The sequence below is a fragment of the Hermetia illucens genome, chromosome 1 (genome assembly GCF_905115235.1).
Source record: "Hermetia illucens chromosome 1, iHerIll2.2.curated.20191125, whole genome shotgun sequence".
NCBI lineage: Eukaryota > Metazoa > Arthropoda > Insecta > Diptera > Stratiomyidae > Hermetia > Hermetia illucens.
In genome coordinates this window covers 174,602,303-174,625,364 of record NC_051849.1, presented here as the reverse complement: position 1 = coordinate 174,625,364, position 23,062 = coordinate 174,602,303, and the positions used below count along the sequence as shown (strand labels likewise).

The following is a 23,062-nucleotide window of genomic DNA, read 5'->3' as shown; positions in this document are numbered from 1 at the left end:
TGCGTTATGAAATCGTTTCACGCATTAACGCAACCTGGATGAAGTGGTGTTCTACAACTGGTGTTCTTTGTGATCGAAGTATCAACGAACGTCTCAAATCTAAAATTTACCGCAATGCCGTTCTAGGGTTCTGAGTGTTGGCCGACTATAAGAGACAATGAACGATGTCTTGCGGTAATGGAGATGAAGATCCTGATTTGGACTAGTGGCGTGACACATTTTGATCACATCCGAAATGAGGATATCCGTGATTGATATGGGGTTGCACCGATCATAGAAAAATTGCGAGTGAGGCGTCTTCGATGGTATGGTCATGTAATTCGCGCCAACGAGAATTCACTTATCAAAATTGCTCTGAACATCGAAGTCAATGGCAAGCGACCAAAAGGCCGGCCGAAACAACGGTGGCTTCATACGCCGGATGGGGAATTAAAAGTCTCGGAATTGCATCCAGATCAGGGATTTGATAAAATAAAGTGACGAAACCGATCACGACGAGACGAGTCGATCTGATGCCGAGAAGATGCCCTCTGGCAACTTCTCGATGAAAAGACTTGTTCACCTGCTGACCTTAATGGTCATATGGGTGAACAGAAAGACGATAAGAGATGCCATGGGGGAAAGGGGTTTTAAACGCGCAATGAGGATAGCGAGCGTATTACAAAAATCTTTATGATAATCTGGATAGTCGGGATGGCGAGAGAGAAATGAACGCCCACAGGATATGGAACGCTTCTGTTGCGTTAATAACAAGAACGATGCTTTGCTTTTCAACTGTGGAACCGCGACGGATAGATGGCAAGAATATTTCATCGGACTCACATACTTCGGGGGAATTTCTGTTGTATGTGAGTACAGTTCGGTTGCTTGCGGTTGACCCCCTAGTGGGAGCTTTAGGGGGGTTGTGGTTGCGTTCAAGCGAACAGAGACCTTCAGGTCTCAATGTGGTGTTCCGTTTCAATACCGGTGCCGTACTCCTTAGGTACACCAGTATTAATGCTGAGCCATACACTTGGTTTATAGACTAGTACCGTCGTAGCTTGCTTCGGCAGGGCTTTGATTGTGGTCATAAACTCAATCCGTGTCTCAAGAAGACCATGGGATTAAGTCGACACGACAGGTACTCACGTTAAACCCCCAGTACTGACTGTCAGCGCAACTGAAGTCGAGGAAGCAATAAACTTAATGAAAGCGAGGAAAACCACAGAACCTGATTGCATCGCATCTGAGCTCTGGAAAGTGAAAAGTTGGGACACAATACTTTGGCTTAGTGAATTCTTTAATCGGGTTATTCAGGAAAGTGGAACACTAACTGACTGGCAAGAAAGTACCACAGTTCCAATATGGAAATAGAGAGGGTCTAGAAAAATGCTCAAATTGCTGTTCAATCCGGTTACTTTTCAATACCATGAAGATTTTTGAACGCATTCTTGACAACCATATCCGCGAAATCGTCGAAATAACCGTGAATCAAGTCGGATTTGTCAAGAACTGCGGAACTACTGACGCAATACACGCTGCGCGGTTACTCATGGAGAAACACCGTGAAAAGCATCGTTCTCTTTACATCACATTTCTGAAACTAGAGAAATCGTTTGACCGTGTGCTACACGAACTTATCTGGTATGCTTGACGCCAACACTCGTGTGCTCGGCTCAGTTAGTCTACCATGATCCGAAAAGTAAAGTTCGAAATGTGGCTAGTGTACCAAAACCGCTTCGTGTCTCTGTTGGTATTCATCAATGAAGCGCCCTCTGATCACTCCTCTTTGTTATTGTCAATAACACCGTTACATCCAACCTCCAGTACTTTATGCAGATGATGTTTTCTGAGCGCCTAATAGCAAAAATGATCTCGAGCAATTTGTCCAAAATTAAATGATTGCCTCGCTCAACACGGTCTCAGATTGACTCTGAATAAGACTGAATTTTTGACAACCGATCCCAATGAAACGGGCACAATCACTATCAGCGAAAGTGACATGCCCAGAACTGAGCGTTTTAAACATCTCGAGTCAATGGTATAAGGCAGTGGAGAACTGCATTATGAAATCGCTTCACGCATAAATGTAACCTGGATGCAGTAGTGTTCCACAACTGGTGTTCTTTGTGGTCGCCATATCAACAAACATCTCAAATTTAAAATTTACCGCAATGTCGTCCGTCCTGTGGCTCTCTATGGTTCTGGTTGTTGGCCGACTATAAAAGACAATGAATGGCGTCTTGTAGTAATGGAGACGAAGATGTTGCGTTGGACTACTGGCGTGACACCTTTTGATCTCATCCGAAATGACGATATCCTCGGTCGATATGAAGTTGCACGGATCGTGGAAAAACCGCGAGAGAGGCGTCTTTGATGATATATTCATGTAGTTCACGATATCGAGAATTCACTTGCCAATATTGATCTGAACATCGAAGTCGATGCTAAACGACCAAAAGGCCGGCCGAAACAACTGTGGATGGAGATTTGAAAGCCAGATGAGGCATTTTATAAAATAAAATGGCGGAACCGATCACGACGAGCCGACCTCGCTTGTGAACGGGACAAAATCTGAAGAAAAAGAAGACTAGCTCTCCTAGGTGTTCATCAACTACTATGTTCCATATTAATGGTGAACACATTGTCGCCAACTGAACTGTCATGAACACTACTGTCGGTACTTCTTTTTACCTACATTCTAACATTCTGCTCATCCAGAAGGCCAGGGTGTTTCCCACTCGCTTGCGGATTAGAGCATCTCGTATCTCCAGGTGTGATGTGTTATCGAACGCTCCTTCATGACCAAAAACGTACAGTGATATTTCCTTCAAATCTACGGCATCCCGGAATACATCCGACAGCTGATGCAAAGCGGTTTGGTTCACCGTTCTGCCAAAGAACCTTGTTGATATGGAAGTAGGGAATTGCAAATTAGAATGTTACTTCTAATATATAACCTTCTTCACCGTCTTAAGTACGAACGATGTTAGGCAGATTGGTCTGAAAAAATTACGATGAGAAGGATTCTTTTTACCCGCTTTCGGAGTATAGACCAGTTTGCCGATCTGCATGCCCTTGGTACATATCTCAAGACTATGTTGCCTTTACCGCTATTACGAGGGATCCTAAGATTATTTCTAAGCCTCTCTGAAGTAGTGCTGGGAAAATGCCATCTACTATAATAATTCCCTAAAGTTTTTCGTTTTGGTTCCGCCTTACTGTACGTCTTCAGTGCCCTTTTATACCTCTGTCACTCCTCGGTTTGTTTGGCAAAGTTGAAGAGCTTTCGCACCTTCTTTCTCGTTCTGGCAAGGTTCCTGCTCCACCATGGTACGTCCCTTCCTGATTTGACTGTTTTAGCCGGAACGCTGGCCTCATATGCGACAATGACGACTCGGTTGAGGACTTGCACCACTAATTCTAGGTCTGTTTCTCTGCTGATGTCAACGCTCACCTGTATATGAGCTATGTTATCACTCAGGTGTCTTGTATACGAGTTCCAGTATGTACTCTTTGCCTTACTATTCTTGTTATCTTCAATGTCGAATCTGATTATTCTGTGATCCGACATAGAAGGCTCATCCAACACCATCTAATTCTTGTCCAAGCCGCTCGTTCGCATTGTGTCTAGTACCTGAATGTTGGTAGGTTCCCTAACTTATTACTGAAGATTAATTCTAGAAGGTGCTAACCTCTTCGATTAATGTCGCTACATCCCCAGACCTCATGGTGGGCGTTGGCATCGGAGCCGAGAAGAAGTTTCTCCTTGCTCTCGCAGAACTCTCAATGCATATACATTACAAGTTGTACAAGTGGAATTATCGTGTTTCCAAGCAGTCAACAAAACTGCCCATACCTGAGGCGTAGAATTGGACTTGTTTCTACTCAGTTATGGTGAAATTCGTAATCATTAGTTTTTGGGTTCTTAAGAAATGTAACATTTTTAAAATTGTATTTAAAATCACACCACCATAAATATGATCAAAAATCTAAATATTCGGAACCTCTTAAATCATAACTAAAATCACACCGAAGTAAACATTAATTAATATCTAAACCTTTTTCAATTTGTAACCACATACCATCCTCAGGTGAAAGAACCAGATTGGTGACGGAAAATTTCATTGGATTTAAAGTCATGCTGCAAACTTTGAATCTATATTTTCTGAGCAGCGTCACCAATCCAACGCGAGTTTGCATTTGACAAAAACTAAGCCCGATGCAATTTCTTGGTCCATCGCCGAAACCCAAAAATTACATTGAATGGCGCTTCCTTTTCTTCTCAGAGGTAAAGCGATTCGGATCTAATATTTCAGGATTTGGATAAATATCAGGATCATGATGAATTGAGTAAACAGGAATTAAAGTTCTCATTCCTTTCGGGATTTTCTTGTCAGAATTGGGTACACAATAATCTTTGTTTGCCATTCGCATAGAATATTTCCGTAAAGTCTCTAAAAGAAAAGATTAGAAGATTAAATTAGCTAAAAACTGCTATACAAGTCTTATCCTCATTCCTTAAATTTTGCGAAATTTTAGATGTGGTAATTACCAAAAATGATGCAATCGAGATACCGCATGCCCATCATAGCTTCATATGAAACCTCCCCGTTATGCCTATTTAAGACACCTTCAATTTCTTGTCTTGCCTTTCCTTGAATTTCACAATTCATTGCCAACTCAAACAGAACATCATTGTGGTGGATGAAGTCTCGAATCCAGCTATGAAAAACAGTAAAGACTGCGCAGCAATTTGCTCGAGTGTTAGCCTCCCCAACTCTGTGTCCGCATCGTCCTTATTCTTCATCTGAATTAACAAATCCATAAAATCATTGCGTCGGATGTCGTTCTTTTTACGGAGCTCATGAAAAAATTGCTGACTTCATCATGTAATTGCACCATTTCTAGGTTGTCCAAGAATCAAACGACCTGCCTTCCTGAACTCAGCGTCAGGATTTTTGAGAGTATTGCACTCGATACCAAAGGCACATGTTCCGATAATATCTGTTGTGAATCTGGCCAAGATATCTTTGATTTCAACGGTATTGTCTATTTCCAGCATTTCGCTTAAAGCTTTTTCAAAGTCTGCGGCCACTTTTAATATCGTAGGGAACATAAATTTAATTTCGCCGGAAGAGAAAGTTGGGGTTAGCTTCATTCGAAGATTTTTCCAACTTTGACCTTGCATGCTAAATAAATGAGCTGATAGGGGATCGTCACGCTCATTATAGAAAATGCCTCGATCGGAAAAGTTGTCGAAATCTTTAACCAATATATGGTGTACAAGATCAAGATCAAGTATCAAGGGGATTGGTCTTAAGAAAAAGAAGGTCCCCACAAACGGGGTTGTTTTTTTGAATTTGGAGTAAATCTCCCCGGCAATGTCTGTGAAATGCCTGCGTTTTCCATTCTCCTTGAATTGTAGTCCAAAAGGGAAGACTGGGTCAACATATGGTACATCACGTTTAGCCCAATACTGGTATCGAAACTTAAAGCCAAAAGATACAACTGCCACAATTGCAATTAATATATAAACAAGTGGAATTAATAAAGCCATTGTTTAGCTCGATAGAAGCCGCCTCTTGTTGCCCAGAAATACTTTTCTTCTATTTTGCACACGCCGAGTACGAACTGCAATTCACAACAGAAGTGTAGACTCGTGAAATGAAGATTATCAATATTTAACTTGAATAATTCCGAATGCAAACTGTAATATATTGTTTCAGTACCATGACAGATACAAAAAATTTACATAATACATATATATATCAACTGCGGAAAGATTTATATGGACAGTGGAATATAGACTACTTAGAGTTGGGGTTTTGCGGTATACTAAAAATTTTCTGCGAAAATTATCCACATATTTAATTTCGCCAATAAAAGGCCATACAAAAATGTTGGCCTTTTTTTTTACTGTACAAACAGCGAGGTTCAAGAAGATAGGTTTGAAAGGACCACTAGAACTTGAAAGCACTGACAAAGCACACACAAAGATAAAACTGGCGATAAATGAATGAGAGATTAAAACCCTTTTCTTTTGTGAGGATTTGGAAATCTTCAAACGACACTGGTCTGGACACACGAGTGTGGGGCTCATGACTCCATCCAAATTTAGACAGTCGGGTGAGGTCTCCATTTGAAACCTCTGCAGGTATTGGTGATATCGTCTGTGCTCCGCGAGAAACTGGGTGTGATTATAATTAATCTCACCGTGTCGTCTCTCTAACCACTCCTTGGTGGCAGGGATGAGCCTGTGAGTCCACCGACCCATTCCTGAGCTTTCTAAACGCTCTTCCCATCTACTTATGGTCCTCTCAGCATTTTTCGTCTGTGATAAGGGAGAGATTGGCCTCGCATGGTATCATGGCATCATTCCCGAGACGACTCATGCTACATTATCTAAGACAGTCCTGCAGGCAGAGCATACCCCCAGGGCTGTCCTCCTATAGACTGCATTCAGTTCGTCAGCGTTAACTAAGATCTGCAACGCATCCTTTCAAACTGAGGTTGCATAGAGCATGATTGAGGTCACCATCTGGTTGTAAGCAACCTAAAGGTACACCGTAGCCCTCCCATGTTCAACATCATCTTTGCCGGGGCCATGCTTGGAGTGGATGATTTGTCTCACACATACTGCACGTGTTGCCTATAACTAAGCTTCCTGCCTATCATCACCCCCAGGTATTTAAAGGTCGGCTTGGAAGTGATGATATGATTTCCGATTCTAATAACGCCGTAATTTTTCTTTCGGCGCTTAGTGATGAGGACCGCTTCCGTTTTATCCTCCTCAAATGTCAGACCAGAGCTCTCTGGAATTCCAGACATCCCGGTTTTGGGCGAAGGTCCACCAATTCGATATCCCTAAAAGCTGCCTGGCGCCCTGGCCTATGTCATCGTTTCATCTCAGGCAAAGTCTGTTTCGTTTACTTTTTCTACCATCAATATTGCCCTTATAGACTTTCCAGGCTGGATCATCCTCATTCATTCGGGTTATGTAACCCGGCCACCGTAACCTAATGAGTTCATAGATTTCGTTGTTATGTAGGTGACAGCATCGTCCATCCTTATGTAGGGAGCGAAAAATTCTTCGGAGGATTCTTTTCTCGAACGCGGCAAAGAGTTGGCAATTTTTCTTGCAAAGAACCTAAGTCTCCTAGTCTCCAAGGCATACATGAGGATTGGAAAGATCATTGTCTTGTACAGTAAGAGCTTTGACCCTATTGTGAGACGTTTCGTGCGGAACAGGTTTTGTAAGCTGAAATAGTCTCTGTTGGCAGTGAACAACCGTGCACGGATTTCATGGTCGTAACTGTCATCGGTTGTAATTTTCGACCATGGATGGGAGACGTCCTCCTTAAGTTCATCGTAGTACTCCTACGAAGTGGAAGTACAGTCATTAGTGGCAAAGTTATAGCAGTTCAAACTAGTTAATTTCGTGCATATTTACTGCCTGTTAGTTCATGCCAATAAGATGCTGACATCATAATTACTGAGAATAATTAATATTCGAGTGAAATATTAAAATTCCATTCAAGAAAAATCTACTTCTCCCCAGCCCTTTTTTAAAGTTTTGTTCAAAAGAGAATCTTATTAAAATCGATTTACTATTAGTCCGTCTGTCTGTCTGTCACACGCACTTTTCTCAGAAAAAGATCTACTGATTGGCACTAAATTTGGTGGGCAGGTAGAGACTGTGAACGTCCAAGTATGCAGTGATTTACATCGTACTTTGTGGAACTTAAGGGGGGCCCCTACTGATATATGCAAATGAGAGGGCTCGATTAGTACTTCCCAAATCACGTTTTACTTTTGAAGTCAATTGCGAAACTGGGTAATAAAGGGGTCATTGAAGGGTGACTCAAATTAAGGCGTCGAAATACCCTTAATACCGATATCTGCTAAAATAAAGTGTGTATTAACATATTTTTAAAATTTACCGTGAACACCCCATAAGTTCATCCTAGGCCCGTAAAGTTTTGTATTAATATAGGTTTAATATGGAGCAGTCCAACGAAAAGTTTGGTGGAAATCTTACTATTATTAATAAAATTAAAGCAGATCAAAAGTGTCTCTTTGGGATGCTGTTGGTACTCCTTAAGAGATAAAAACATCGAATTGAATATCGGATATGTTCAGCATATATATACTACGAGCTGTGTATAAATTAAACCATATTATTACATGAAAGTTCAATGAAACCTTTCATACCTGTAGCACCGAGCTTCCGGTTTCCGGACTTATTTGTTATAGGCTAACTTCTTCAGATTTGTTAATAATATTAAACTCCTTGTGTGAAGTGTATGGGGTTGACTATTATCAATACAGTGCTTTCCAAATCCTTTTATACCTGAAGCGTCTAGCTTCCGGTTTCTCAGCTTGTTTGCTAAGATGAATAATTTATTGACGATGTGTCTTCCCTCAGTATCGTTCACACAATTTCAGATTTTGTAATTTTGCTGATATGTATTAATTGTTGAATTTAAGGATTAAGATTTTGTATACCTATGTAAACATCGGAAAATAAACTTGAACACTTCTCTTAAAGCATTGCTTTATTAATTATTTATGAGGACAAGTTGGTGTAACACCAAATTGCATTTCAACTAAGTTTAAGGCAACAAGAGCCTTAGCCATACTTATTGGAAACAAACCAGTTTACTGTAGTTTCTTTTATTTATAAATTCCAATGAAATGAAGACTTTTTAAAAGAAATTGTTAACAGTATTTTCAAAATTTACTGAAAAACAGAATACAAATCTTTAATTAATCTTTTCCACATTCAAATACATTCCGCCTTCTGGCGACAATACAAAAACGCGTGAATATTTCATTGGGATCAGTGTTTTATTACACGGAGTGAAACGATAACTTCGCAGTAACGTGACAAGACCAATTCTTGTTTGCATTTGACCAAATCGCGCCCCAATACAATTTCTAGGACCATCGCCAAAACCAAGGAAGGACATGGGGTGGCGTTTTTTAATTTCCTCTGGTTCAAATCTGCTGGGGTCAAAAACTTCTGGATTAGGATAAATGTCTGGATCGTGATGAATGCTGTATGCGGGTATAAAAATCCTCTGGCCTTTTTCCACAATTTTGTCTGTCCCCGGAACAGGATAATCTTCCTCAGCAACTCGCATCAAAACAACAACGGGTGGATGTTTTCTAAGAGTTTCTGAAAGGTAATATAAAGATGAAATAATGTCCTGTTTTATTTAATGGAATATAAGTTCGGCTGACACTGAATCAATTGCGAATACTTGTTTGTGTTAAACTTATTTAACTTAGCCATATAATTTTCATTATTTTATTTTAAATACATTTAATCCCCAGAATGTAGTCACTACGTTGGAATGCCATAACTCAGAACATGGAAAGCAAAATGTTTTTATTTTATTTTTCGAAGGAGGAAGAAAGCAAAATCCGTATCAGATATATGACCACCTTTTTTAACACGGAAAATCATCGGTTTTTGAATGATAAGTGGTCGTACAATGAGTGTATCTTAGTGACGCTGTTTCCCACCTTCAACAACCCTACAATAGTTACGCGAAGGTGATACTCATTCCACTTCATCGTGTCGATTGCTACTAAGAGTACGACATGGGAAGACAGCCGCGATCCTGCCGAAAAATAGGTAAGAATTGTTAACCCATTGACGGCATCAGAACCTAAGTAAACTAGTCCGGTCAAAACGAATACCTGTCTCCATGGTAAATATTGACACTCTAATTGGAATTGCCGACGAACTCCCAAGAGCCCTTCGAAAAGGACGCATTGATATATGCGCTCTACAAGAAACTCGATAATTTAGTGGCAAAAGCTGCAACAAAGAATGCGAACGCGATAAAAATTTCTACTATTTTCTCTATTTTGGTAGCCCTTACACTCAATATGGTGTTTTGCATTGCCAGTTCAGAGCAGACAGTAACAGGAGCCAAGGGGCAAAAGGGTTTGAAGCACATAATGAGGGCGACGAGCGTATAGTCAACTTTGCGGACGCTCACAACCTTGCACTTGTGAATACATGGTTCATCACACCACTATATCCTCATAAGACTCATAAATCCACTATAGCCTCATAGGACGCCAACATTTTATCAACGTTACCGGCTGTAAATCCCTTTCCTATGAGACTATCGCACCCCAACATCGGTCCTTAATTGCTGTCTTAAGAATCAGGCCACCACGGGTAGAACACAATATCCGTGCAATAAATGGTGGTGATTTCGCGAGAACAAAGAAGAAATGATCTCTCAGTCACCAACCATTGCGAATTTGGAATAATCAAGGAACCAAATGAAAGATACGATCTACAAAGCGGCGTCCGCAACCCTCGAGGTCACCAATCCAGGTAAGCGGTACATCAACCGAGATACTTGGCTTTGGAATGACGATGTCCAAATAAAGGTCCCTAGAAATCAACACCTTTACCGTAAGTTTCTCGAGGATAAAACCCTGGGCAGTTGGAAAATTTACAAGAATGCCAATCTGGAAGCAGAGAAAGTCATCACCGTTCCCCGAGTGATCGATTGCAAAGATGCTGACAATAAATTGGACACTCGGGAAGGAAGGAGAGACCTGTATCAAGCCGTGAAGGATAGATGCCGGGAATATTTCCAGCAGATTTCAATGGAATTTGTTCATCCTCCACTTCCACAAACATAACATTTGGGGCACTTCCACCGTATAGTGCCACTGAAGTCGGGGAAGTAATAACGGGAAAGTAATAGGACCTAACGACATCGCATCCGAGCTGAGACCCAACAGCGTGGCTCACCTAATTCTTGAGTCAGGTTGGTAGAACACTGACTGAAAGACAGCCCAACAGAATGTTCAAATTTCCGTCCGGTTCGATTGCTGTTCAATATCATGAAAATTTCTGAACGCATTCTTGATAAACGCACATATTTGAGACATCCTTGAAATAACGATGAACCAAGCCAGGTGTGACAAAAACTGCGGAACTATTGCGCGGCTATTCGTGAAGAAACGCCGCGAGATGTATCGTCTTCTTTCCAGTGCACTTCTGGGCCTAGAGAAAGCGTTTGATACTGTGTCACACGAACTCATCTGATATCCTTTGTGACAACGTTTAGTACCAGAGGAACTTGTGTGGTGGGGTAAATTGCCTACCACAGTCCGAAAAGTAAAGTTCGAAGTGTGGTGGGCATATCAAGACCGCTTCATGTCTCTGTTGGAGTCCACCAAGGAACCGTCCTCCCACCCCTCTTTTGGTTCCTGTTTTGGACAATTAGAAGAAGTGGCGTTCCACAATTGGTGCTGTTTGTGATCGTCATATCAACGAACGTCTCAAATCTAAAATTAACCGCAGTGTCGTCCGCCTTGTAGCCCTCTATGGTTCTGAGTGGTGGCCGACTATAAAAAACAACGAAAGGCGCCTTGTAGTAATGGAGACAAAGATGTTGGGCAAACGGCGTGACATTACAACCGAAGTGAGGATCTAGGCGATCAATATGGGGTTGTACCGATCGTGGAAAAAATAGGAGAGAAGCGTCTTCGATAATATGGTCATGTAATTCGTACTAACGAGTCAATGGTAAGCGACTGAAGCAATAGTGGCTTGATGCGCTGAATGGTGAATTGAATGCCTCGCGGTTGCATTCAATTTAGACTTTCGGTTAAACAAAATGACGCAACCGATCACGACGAGCCAACCCGGCTTGTGAATGCAACAAAGGTCAATGCAAAGGAATAAGACAGAAAAGTTAGTGTAACAAGTGTATAAGTGCGAGGCTTCCGAAATAAAGGGTTGAGAAACCCCCATGTGTTTACTGTCAAATTATATCTTCTAAAACAGATTCACTTGCACATACATAGCTGGTAGGGTATATGCATTGGGTATGTCGGACTATTCACTTCAATTTAATGCCGTCATTTTATATCGAAGGGCGTAATAATTTCCCCAGAAAGAGGAGACTTGGGACTATCATAAATTGGTTAATAATAGTATCATTTCGGCCAAATTTTCCAGGGTCATTCTCCATATTTTGATTTATATCACTTTATAATCCATTCATCCAAGGGGAGTTTGCAGTAAAATATTCGTATACGGGCAACGTTCAGGAAGTAAGTGTATACCACAATTTCTGTGAATGAAAACATTTTAGAACCATAATGATATAATCTTGATCGAATATTTGGCTCAACGCGGCAAAAAGGGTAATTTAGAGTAAAAGGAGGGGCATATTGACAAATTGAGTCTTCCTACTGCTGATAAACGTCACCCACGTAAAGCCACAAAGCAGTTTTTTGACTTGGCAGGTTTAGATTACCGTCTGTTCACTTCTCTGAGAGTATAAAGAAGTTTTCCACTGACGAGAAGGGAAAGGGGGCTTGATGAGAGTAAATTGATTACCGTTTCACTACCTACATTGAGTGGTATGCCCATCTTGTTGAAAAAAACTTTGCATATGTACAAAGAGAATGTGAATGAGAGAATGGTTCCTTGAAATAGATGGCCCCTTACTACTCGATTAGTCCTCCCTATGCAATTGAAGTCAAACCAAAAATCTACTTCGGAGAGCACTAGTCGAGAACTTTTATTTGTTTATATTTGAGACGCAAACGAAGGATTTAAACTCTCCAAGTGGTAAGACGTTAAAGACTTCGAATCCACCCGCGACCATAAGCAATCATGTGGCGACCGAGGCGCGAATTTTGGAGGCCACACAGAATTTCTACCCCCTTATAGGTAAATCTATAGAAGACATGGTTTCGAACTCAGTGGAAAGCTTGCATTTAGTACGGTAACTCTCAACTTGGGAGACTACGAAAGAGGAAGGCTCGGCAGAAGGAAACTTCGGCCACTAAGAGGGGGGTTACTATAGGCTGATTCCTGCCTGTCAGAACCTTCTCCTTCACTCTTGTGGCGTGGATGCTACTGGTTCAACGCCCGTATGTGGAAATGGATCCAAGCGACCCGGTCACCGTGAACCTGGAAAGGTCCCAAGTCGGCGGCAGAAGAGGGCACTGCGAAGGAAGATGAAGCACCTTGGAAATGACGATATAGACGCCGCTGTATCAACAGGCACGGCAACGTCCAGAGAAATCAGACGCAAGGAAGCGGAACCTTCGACGGCAGATGAGGATAAACTGGTAACCCTGGTGAGATCCACAATCGACGCACCAGACTCTCCTGTGAGCGGTAATGCACACAAGGAGCGTAAGACCAACACATCTGTTGTGGCCAAGAAGGCGGGAAGGAAGAGAATGCATGCGCAAGCTATAGCCTCAGTTCTGACTGCTGCCGTGGGAATTTCCTCCAGATGCGAAAATGGCAGAGGAACGGTTTGCCACCCTCCGGGAATGCCTGTAGAAAAATGTTGGAACCTGAAACGAAGTCAAGATTTAACAATCAAGATTTTCACGATGGCATTCTCCATTTGGAGTTCATTCACGTGGTTGCCTTAAGGTTGCCAACAGGCAATTCCGGATTTGAGTTTTGGCGGTCGGCCCAATTTCACTATTGTGAACACTGAGCTACGCAGAACATGTTGGATGTTGGTTACCTGACCCTCGAAAGAAGTCAGAGGACATTATCCGCATCTTCGGTGAACAGAACCCAGGCATGGACTTCAGACACTGGAGGTTAAAGTTCATGAATGCCAAGAAGGACAAATCTACAAGCGCGGAGGGTTTCAACTTGGTATTCGAACAGGGGAAGTCACCATATGGTGCTCCAATTTTTCCTAGATAGACTGAAATTCAGTCATATCAGGAAATTGTAGAGCATCATCTCCATTTTGAGAGCGAAAAACAATGATGGTCTTCAACTCACACAATGTAGAGCAAATCGCAGCATCTTCGTTGGGCTTTCCCACAACGGAGCTGAGCGCGAAAGATGGTGCATACAGTGGCGGAACCCGCATACTGATGCTGCTAGTAACTTCTCCTACACAACGAAAGGGCAGAACAAAAGGAAACTAGAGACGTGAACGGAACTGACTGCCAGTTCGAGTGATCGAATTTATGCAAACTGGACAACGCAAACTAGTCAAGGTGCTAAATGGAAAACAGACGAATGCTCTACGGAATGGGATGAGATTTGCGAGAATGCGCCTTTTCTCGGAGGAATCAAACACGAGGGAATCGAGTCTCTGGCGGTAAGGTGTGGGGAAAGCCTGTCACTCGCGGACCGCTTCAGACACTTCTAACTGTTTTCCATAACTCATTAGCCTGAGTCTATGTCGAAATACGTAAAGACTGGTCAAATCCACCTGCAGGATGCCAAAACCTCCCCCTATCTGTTGGCAGCGAGACTGACAAGGTTGCCTTCTCTTCTGCCCCTACATTTTTCTGGTGCAAGAGCCGTGTGTTCGGTTTAACAGAATCTGTAGCTTTGGATCAGCGAAGGGGGCTATGATCTTCAGCAATGAAAGATCCATAAGACCGAGACTAATGCCAAGACCGTTAGAGGCAACCATGTTGAAACATTTCTGTTACCAGGACTTAGTTACGGTCATCGTACAATATCAGATTAATAGCGAAAGGAGAAACATCATAGTTGCCTCCGCTTATTTACTATATGATTCTTTGTATCCTCTACCGCCGCAAGAACTTAGGGATCTGGTAGTGTATGCAGAATCCAGTGGTCTCGAACTCTTAATTGGTCGCGAAACGAATGCTCAGCATATTTCTTGGGACAGTTGCAAATGCAACCCAATAGGAAAGAAGCTATTTGATCTTATCACTTACGTAGGGTGCGCTCCTACGTTCGTGGAACCGAGAAGAAGATAAGTAATTAACCTAACAATCTGTACCTCAAAAATGTTAGATTTTATTACACGGTGGTAGACGAGGCCTCACTCTTAGATCACCGATACCTAGAATTTAATTTGACTATTGCGGGCGGACAATTTGCAGTAGAAAGACGGAACTCTAGGAAAACGGATTGGACGAAGTTCAATGAACTTCTTGGCAATAAAGTACGGCTCTCTGGGCGGCAGAGGACCCCTTTGGGGCTGCAAAACGAATTGGAAAGTCAGAACTCCACAATTTTAGAGTGCTATGAAGAGGCTTGTCCTATTTCACGCGATAAAAGCGGTAAAACGGTTCCTTGATGCAACCGGGAACTTCAAAAAGCTTAGGAAATCAACCAGGCGACTTCTGAACCGTGCTTGTAAAAGTAATAAGAACGAAGACGGGTTAAATTTCAGGAACTCACAGCGTAAATATAAAAGGCTTGTAAAACGTTTGAAATGAGAGTCCTTTTGAGCGTACTTTGAGGGACTAGATGGCGGAAGGGAGACTTCACGGCTGCGCAGAGTCCTTGAAAGGGATGAGTCGGCCAAGTTGAACTCGCTTAGAAAACCCGACGGTACTTTCACGAGCTCCAATCTCCTGATCGACTCACTACTATGCGCACTGCAAAATATACCAATACACGCTCAAGATTATGCTGATGACGTGGCTGTTTTTTCTGTTGATCAGAATCCTGGAACGGTGGATAGATATATACAACGTGCCTTCGATTTGATATACAGTTGGTGCCTCAGAGATGTTCTTACAGTTAATCCAAATAAAACCACAACGATATTATTCACAAAAAGGAAAAAACTGGGTGAACTTTGCCTCCCAGAAGTGAGGGGTACTACCTTTCAACTCTCCGAAGAAGTGAAATATCTGGGAGTCAGTCTGGATAAAAAATTTCTTTGGAGCAAATATGTAGAGGCAAAGATGAAACGAACTCTCACAGCTTATGGACTGTGCAGGCAGACCTTTGGCTCGACATAGGGACTCAGGCCTCATGCGGTAATGTGTTATCATTAGGCCAACGTTCGCTTATGCATTCGTAGTTTGGTGTGTTGATGAGAAACAAAAGAGTTTTCGCTATAAAGCCGCCACACTGCAAATAACTGTGTGCCTGGGAATTACTGGTGACATGAGCACAACATCCGACACAGCTTTGAATGCATTATTCGATTTGCAGCCCTTGAATTTGTTTATTTAAGGCACTGCAAGGAGATCAGCTCATAGACCAGACCGATTAAATCTATGGGGAAACAACGGATGTGGTTGGCACAGAGCATTGGAAGAGTCACTGGGAGTACTGAATCCAGTTCTTACAATGCCTTCCGATTCTCGTACCTCATATATCTGTTTGCTAGAAGATAGGAAATTACCCTGAAGTGTAGAGAGAATTCCCAGAGCAGTGTGTGGCGGGATATACGGAAGTTTTCTACACCGATGGCTCAAAGACAGAAGAGGGTTCTGAAGCCGGAGTCTACTTCTCGAATAAAAACGAGAACTGGGCTTTTCCCTTGGAACAATATGCAACGGTTTTTCAAGCCGAAGTTCATGCAATCCTAAGGGCGGCAAAGTGCGTGACTGACGAACGGTTGAAAGGCAGGCGCATCGCAACCTGCAATGATAGCCAGTCTGCATTGAGGGCGTTGAGTAGTCCTTGGATCACCTGGAAAATCGCTCAGGAATGCAGAAACCGGTGGAACTACTCTGGGTAACTAGTCACTCTGGTGTGGAGGGAAATGAAATCTCGGATGCTTTAATGGAACAGGGGTCACTTTTCCCCCATGCCGGGAACCAGTAATTGGATTACCAGTAGCATTGGCTAAGGCTGCCTACAAAAAATGCGAACACGTTTCCTACAATGACAGGTTGCGGAGCCTTCTGCTGGAAACACCTAACTTCCTGCCAGAATTGAACATGCGTACCGTAAAGTTTATCCTGTCGAAAAACAAGAGGACTTGCAGGAGTATTGTGGGCATTCTGACAAACCATAATTCACTAGCTGGACATATTTTCAGTATAAGAATTATTCAAGATAATACGTCGCCCGCCTGTAATGAGGAAGCGGAATCCACGAGGCATTTCCTATGTGAATGCCCCGCCTATGGGCGCATAGGATGTTCTCCAGTTGTGACGGGTAGTATCACATCCACTGACGGAAATCCTGCAATATGTTAACGAATCCGGGATATTCCATTAGATGGGGGTGGCGAGTAACAACATGGTCCAGTGCTCAGATGATATAGCCTTTCCACCATCACACACACACACACAGACATATTATATTTGGAGAGAAAATTATGTGGACCCCCGTCAAAGTCAATGTAGAACAATGTCATTGACAACATGCTGGGGATGATTCGCACTTTCTACCTTGCCTATCAGACAGGTAGACTAACAGTAAACCGCTTTTAATACGGTTTTGTTCTCCACAAGACATTGAAAATGACGTCTTTAGGACTGCAATCTGTAGCTAAGCTAGCTAGCTGAAAGAAAAAGAAGAAGAAGACGAGGCAGACCCTGCCTAAGATGGAGCGATGGCGTAGGTCAAGACGCCAGACCTCGGCGCAAAACCGGGATGTCTGGAGTTTCTTATTAAGGCAGGCCTAGACCGGATACCGGTTGTTGCGCCGTTGATGATGATAATGAAGATGAATCTGTAGCTTTGAGCGAACAAACAAAAACAATATTCAAAGAAGATAAAACTAATAAGCTATTACCGTTTATTATACAATCCAAGTATTTCATATCCATCATAGCTTCGTACGTAAACTTTCCGTTGTGCTTTTTTAAAACTTCATTAATTTCGTTGCGGGCTTTATCTTGAATTTCAGTATCGAGCGCCAGTTCGTACAGAGCGAATGTCATTGTTGTGGAAGAAGTCTCGAATCCAGCCAGAAAGAACAAAAACGCCTGCGCAGCCACATCAACCACTGAAAATTCATTATCGGCAGTACTCGATCTTTTCAGCTGAATAAGCAAATCCATGAAGTCATCGCGACGAATATTATTCTTTTCACGATATTCCAGTGTCTCCTTCACAATGCCCATAAAAAATGAGCTAACTTCGGTACTTGTGGTTTTAATCCCAAGTTCGATACTGAGTTTCGGGAACTGATTAACGAGCGTTCGACCGAAAGTCCTCAGTGGAGGTTCAGCAAAGAATTTCCGTCCCATTCTTCTGAACTCAGCATTCGGATCTTTCAAGCTGTTGCACTCAATACCAAACGCGCAGGTTCCTATAACATCGGTCGTGAACCTCGCTAGGAGCTCCTTGATTTCAATAACGCTACCCATTCTCACTGCTTCGCTCAACGTCTGATCAAACCTAGTCGCGACTTCTACTATCGTTGGATACATAAATTTCATTTTTCCGGATGTAAATGTAGGGGTAAGTTTAGTACGCAAGCGTTTCCAGTGGTTTCCCTTCACGTTAAACATGTTAAGGGAGAGTGGATCATACTTGGGATTATAGTAGATACCACGATCGTTAAATAGTTTGAAATCTTTCACCAATACGTACTGTATGAAGTCCAAGTCAACAGCAATGGGTAAAGCTTGCGTGAAAAAGTAAGCTCCTGCAAAAGGAGTTTTTCCTTTGAAAGCTTCATAAATCTCTGTCAAATTTTCCGTGATATGTTGCTCCTTGTTTCCATTGCGGAAAAGAGTTCCATATGGTATGCGTGGCTCGAAATGAGGAATTCCCCTTTTTTTCCAGTATCGAAACTTTACTTTAAACAATGCGTACACCCCAACCAATGTCAAGGCTACTAGATAGCACAGACCGGTAACAAACCCCATTGCAGGAGCCAAATTCACAGCCAACCAAAACACACGAATGAAAATGTTTAACTGAATGAATAACCAGTACATTTTCATGTTAGCAGATAAGATTGATGTGGAAAATTTTATCTTGAATTTGATTAAGTGATACTTATATTTTGATAGCCACTCTCGATCTTCATTTGAACGAATCGTCCGTAAAGCTCGTTAACGGCGATTTGGAATTCCGATTGCGACTTGATATTTACTAGCATGCATCATGTTTCGGGGTTTGATGTCTAAAGGCACGTACAGATCGGCCAACAAAATGTTTGCAAGACATAGATACAAAGCGCAGGATATAATTAACAACAAATATTAAGGTGTATCCTGTCGTATAGAAGCTAGTTGACGTGATAACAATATCGAATTGTTACCATCATGTTGGTGTAATGTGCCAAGGATGACTAGAGCCAAACATGTAAACGCAGCGATTTATAAAGCATGAAAAGTAGCTAAAAGTCCACTAGGACCTACGAGCAACTCAACCCAAGCCAGACTAACTGGTGGAGCTCCAGCATCTGAAACAATTTGCAATAACTCAAGAAATTGCCCAATCGGACAATAGTCATATCACCAAGAGTTAATCAATCTAAGATAAAAGGCCGGAGATATCCCAAAAACTCAAAGAATTAGCGGAGTCCTATTTACTATATGCGTAAATATGTGTTATGCACCTCCTTCTCAAACTACATATGGCAAAGCATTTGCTCATCCGCGATTCGTGTAAAAAAATGGGCATCGGAAAGATACCTAGAATAGAAGACCTCCATAGTGGTGAACGCGAGAGAGCGGAAACATACCTTCCAGGAACTCGGAACCCCAATGCCGGCGGCTTTTAGGAGTGAGAAAGCGGAGTTCCAGTCGTCGATATTTCTCGACCATAGTGTCTCGGTGGTGGACAACTTCTAATGCTAGAAGTGTTTTGAATTTGAAGAACGAGGTGTGCAGAGGAAATTATGGTTCAGGTTAAAGTTGCATAATTCGGCAAGTCCTCATATGACCTCCTCGTGGTGGCCGCTGGAAACCGTCTTCGGACGAGTCAAAAGTGTGTAGGCCCGGACTGGGAGTAGGCTCATCCAACTGACGAGGATCTACTTGTCTGCTGGTCATGCGTTAGGGGCAAGTAGATCTGGCAGGAATATGGACCGAAGTAACAGCCCGAGAATCGTCCTTCCTGCACTAGAGAAGATGCTAATAGGACGCCAAACCAAGGTGAAACAGCATTTTCATTGTAATCTGTTTCCACCTTTTACGGCATATTATAGAGGACCCTAATGGTACTGACCATATTTTTGATAGCTTGGTGCACGCTGTGCTTCTGCCAGAGATTCAGAAAAGATCGCATCCTTAATCCATATTTCCAATGCTTCCGATATTCATGAAGCGCGGCCTTTAGGCTTTCTTTCCTCGACATTCTTAGGAGTTAACATATCGGGAAACCGGAAACTAAACATTTCAGGTATGAAAGATTTTGTGCTTCCTTATGCGAGGGAGCTTGAATGCATTCCTTTGTGTTTAGTCTAAAATTTAATAATGCGCTATTTCTCAAGAGCCGTTTTTCATTAATACTCTCCTCTCGAAAGTACTGGATCGGTGATAACCAACTTCTTACGCTTCACATTAGGAGTTCAACATCATTAGCAGCTGTCCAGAAGTTCCCCTAAAACGGGTGTAACCAGGGGAAAGTTGATTCTATGGTTTTCAGAATTTCACTCGTATGTCAATTATTCTCGTTAATTATGATGGCTGTATATTATTTCCATAGCTTAGGATGCAGTAAGTTCTCTCGGAATTGATACGTTAGAACTGCTATAATTTTGATAATAATAGATGGATTGGACGATATTCTCTACTATTGCTAGCAGTTTTATTTAGAAATGATACAAAGCAAAAGAAAAGCATATTTAATAACAAACAAGTTGCTGACACTAGGAGTTCAATTTTATAGAGCGCAACACACTACGAATCGAAACTCCCCCCCAAGAGTGGCTCACCTACCTGTTGGTAGCAAGTTGACAGCCACGGGGCCGGTGGAGTGACCTGGCAGAAACAGTTTGCCGTCAACAGGAAAAACAAGTCGGAATACCGGAAGCTCGCGCTTCGGGTATAAAGGTTTTGTGTTCATCTTATCTAAGAAATTTCAACTAACATTTTTCTATCCGTATACAGCTACAAAACTACGAGACATACGTACATATTACAGCCGTAGATGTTACGTTCACCCTAAACAAACAAACTGCCTATTTTCGAATACTGTACACATATAGGCACGTATATAGATTGATCGTACCCATATTTCCGACTTACTTCTTATATCTATCTGAATTAGGCACTACCCGCAAAGTCCATTAGCACGCATATACTATATACCTACATACACACATGTCCCGTTGGAATAATTGATATTCATATATAAATGATTAAAAAACTAAAACAAAATTCTTTTCCACCCAATTCATACGAACTTACTTCGTTGTGGTATTGACGAATTGATATGTGATGATGACGTTATGCGGTTGTAGAGTGCACGAAATTCACGAAAAATTGTAAAGTTTTACCCCCTATAACTTTGTTAATAATAGTTTGATTTTCTTCAAATAAACACCAAATTGTGCGTTATGTTTTTCTTTATACGTATGCCATATTTTGTACATCTGGGATGAACATAAGGGGGGTGCCGGGTAAATTTCTAAAATGTGGAAATATACTATTACTAACTTTATTTGTGCAGATATCGGAACCGAATATATTTTGAGGCCTAGATTTCGTAGAGATGCACTACTGGGATTTTTTCCAGATTTTTCGGTTGGATAGGTTCTGAGAACGAGACCTGTTACACTTTTTGATGGTCATATTTTGAGCCCTCACTCCCCTATGTTTCACCCAATATCAAATATTAAACCAGTTTCGAAAAGTACTAATTTAGGTCTTTCATTTGATACCCCACATGGCTACATTCTGTGAAAAAAAATTTTGCACCCTCCTTTCACATGTATGGGGAGCCCCCTTAAACTTAACACAAAATGGCGTCAGTTGCTGCATGTAAAGGGAACGGCAGATCACATGCTCCTACTGATTTTCGTGATGATCGGTCCAGCCGTTTCTGAATAAATCGGCTGTGACAGACAGACAGATAGACAGACAGACAGACGGACAGACAGACAGACAGACATCGAACCGATTCTAATAAGGTTTTGTTTCACACAAAACCTTAATAAAAAAGAAGGGAGAGCCGTCAACAAAAAAAACCTAAATAAGAGAATAAACATAATAATTTAATGAATTACCAAAATAAAATATTAACAATAGTAATTAACCGAATAATTACCACACAGGTATGAAGCGTTTTGCGTATTGCTTATATAAGTATGTCTGAATGGTTATTTGTCCCATTTGCACTTAGCTCGTAATGTTTGTGCACTTAGTTTATCAGCCTAGTCCCTCTAGTATGACTCTGACATTCAAAGTCTTAGAATGCAATAAATTTTCACAAAACTCACAATTTTGACCTATTATAACCCTGTTAGTAAAAGCACGATTTCCACCAACCTTGGTAGTATCATGCTCTATGTTATTCCCTATATTAGTGCAAAAGTTGACGATTCAAGGATAAACTAAACGAAGAAGAATGTAGTTATAATTTTCAAAACAACGTTTTTATTAATAAATAATGGACGTCACAAATTTAAAAAATAATTAACCTGAGAAACCTTAGCAGCTAACTTAATATAGGGTTATATAATAGCTATGGAGTTAAGTTAATAAGATCTGCTTGCGTTGTTTGTCCCGTAGTTAACGCGCTGCACCTGGAGGAAAGATTACAAGAATCTCCAACCATTGTGGATTTATTTGGGTGCAAGGTTGAGGATGTTGGGTCAAACGGGTGGGAAGGGTTTGGGAATGGGAAGGGAAGTGGATTAGGAACAGCCGGAGCCGTTTTGTTTGTGTGGATGTACCTATTGAGAATGGGATTAGCGACCAGTGTAGAGGACTATTTTACCTTCTCTGCCGAATAGTCGGCTATCACTGACATAGGAAATAAGAAGTTGTGACAACTGATTCTTATGGACAAAATATTCCTCATCGATCTCGACAGACACTCAGAAACTAGGAGATTGGCATGTGATTGACACCTTTCTAGGAATTTCACCTCGCCTCTGGCCATCACGGAATCCAGAAGTGATCCAAGGTCTAATGAACTGTTTATAGAAGAATTTTGACCTTTTATGGAGTGGGTTTATTAAATCAAAGGATACGGTATATACAGTTTAGTACCTTGTTAACGTGAGAGATATTGGATAAGTGGGAGGTGATTGATATGTCTAGATAGACGGTTTGTTTAACAGTAGGAATAGGAATTCAATTGATATTGAGAAACAGGTTCTTTCAGTAGAAGACAGTTTCCAGTTGGTAAAGTATCGGTGGAGCTCGTCCAAATATAAATTCAGACCAGCCGGCCCGCAGACTATGCCCTTCGTGATTG

The 23,062-nt window shown here is 41.7% G+C and overlaps 2 protein-coding genes across 2 annotated transcripts; both read right to left on the bottom strand.

Annotated features, from left to right (window-relative positions):
• Nucleotides 1-4,236: 4,236 nt before the first annotated feature.
• On the bottom strand, nt 4,237-4,655 carry LOC119646806 (probable cytochrome P450 6a14). Its single transcript, XM_038047403.1, has 2 exons — nt 4,535-4,655; nt 4,237-4,436 (listed from the first exon to the last, which is right to left on the bottom strand). The coding sequence occupies exons 1-2, from the start codon at nt 4,653-4,655 to the stop codon at nt 4,237-4,239; spliced, it is 321 nt and encodes a 106-aa protein (XP_037903331.1).
• Nucleotides 4,656-8,744: 4,089 nt separating this feature from the next.
• LOC119646798 (probable cytochrome P450 6a21) lies at nt 8,745-18,633 on the bottom strand. The gene is made up of 2 exons (XM_038047391.1): nt 17,475-18,633; nt 8,745-9,160 (listed from the first exon to the last, which is right to left on the bottom strand). Exons 1-2 carry the CDS (start codon nt 18,631-18,633, stop codon nt 8,745-8,747), a joined length of 1,575 nt encoding a protein of 524 aa, XP_037903319.1.
• Nucleotides 18,634-23,062: the final 4,429 nt, after the last annotated feature.

Coding starts and splice junctions, on each gene's coding strand:
- LOC119646806 (XM_038047403.1), bottom strand. CDS start 4,655: ATGAATTGTGAAATTCAAGGAAAGGCAAGACAAGAAATTGAAGGTGTC. Junction 4,437..4,534: donor TCTCGATTGCATCATTTTTG/GTAATTACCACA, acceptor CTTTTCTTTTAG/AGACTTTACGGAAATATTCT.
- LOC119646798 (XM_038047391.1), bottom strand. CDS start 18,633: ATGAAAATGTACTGGTTATTCATTCAGTTAAACATTTTCATTCGTGTG. Junction 9,161..17,474: donor CTTGGATTGTATAATAAACG/GTAATAGCTTAT, acceptor ATTACCTTTCAG/AAACTCTTAGAAAACATCCA.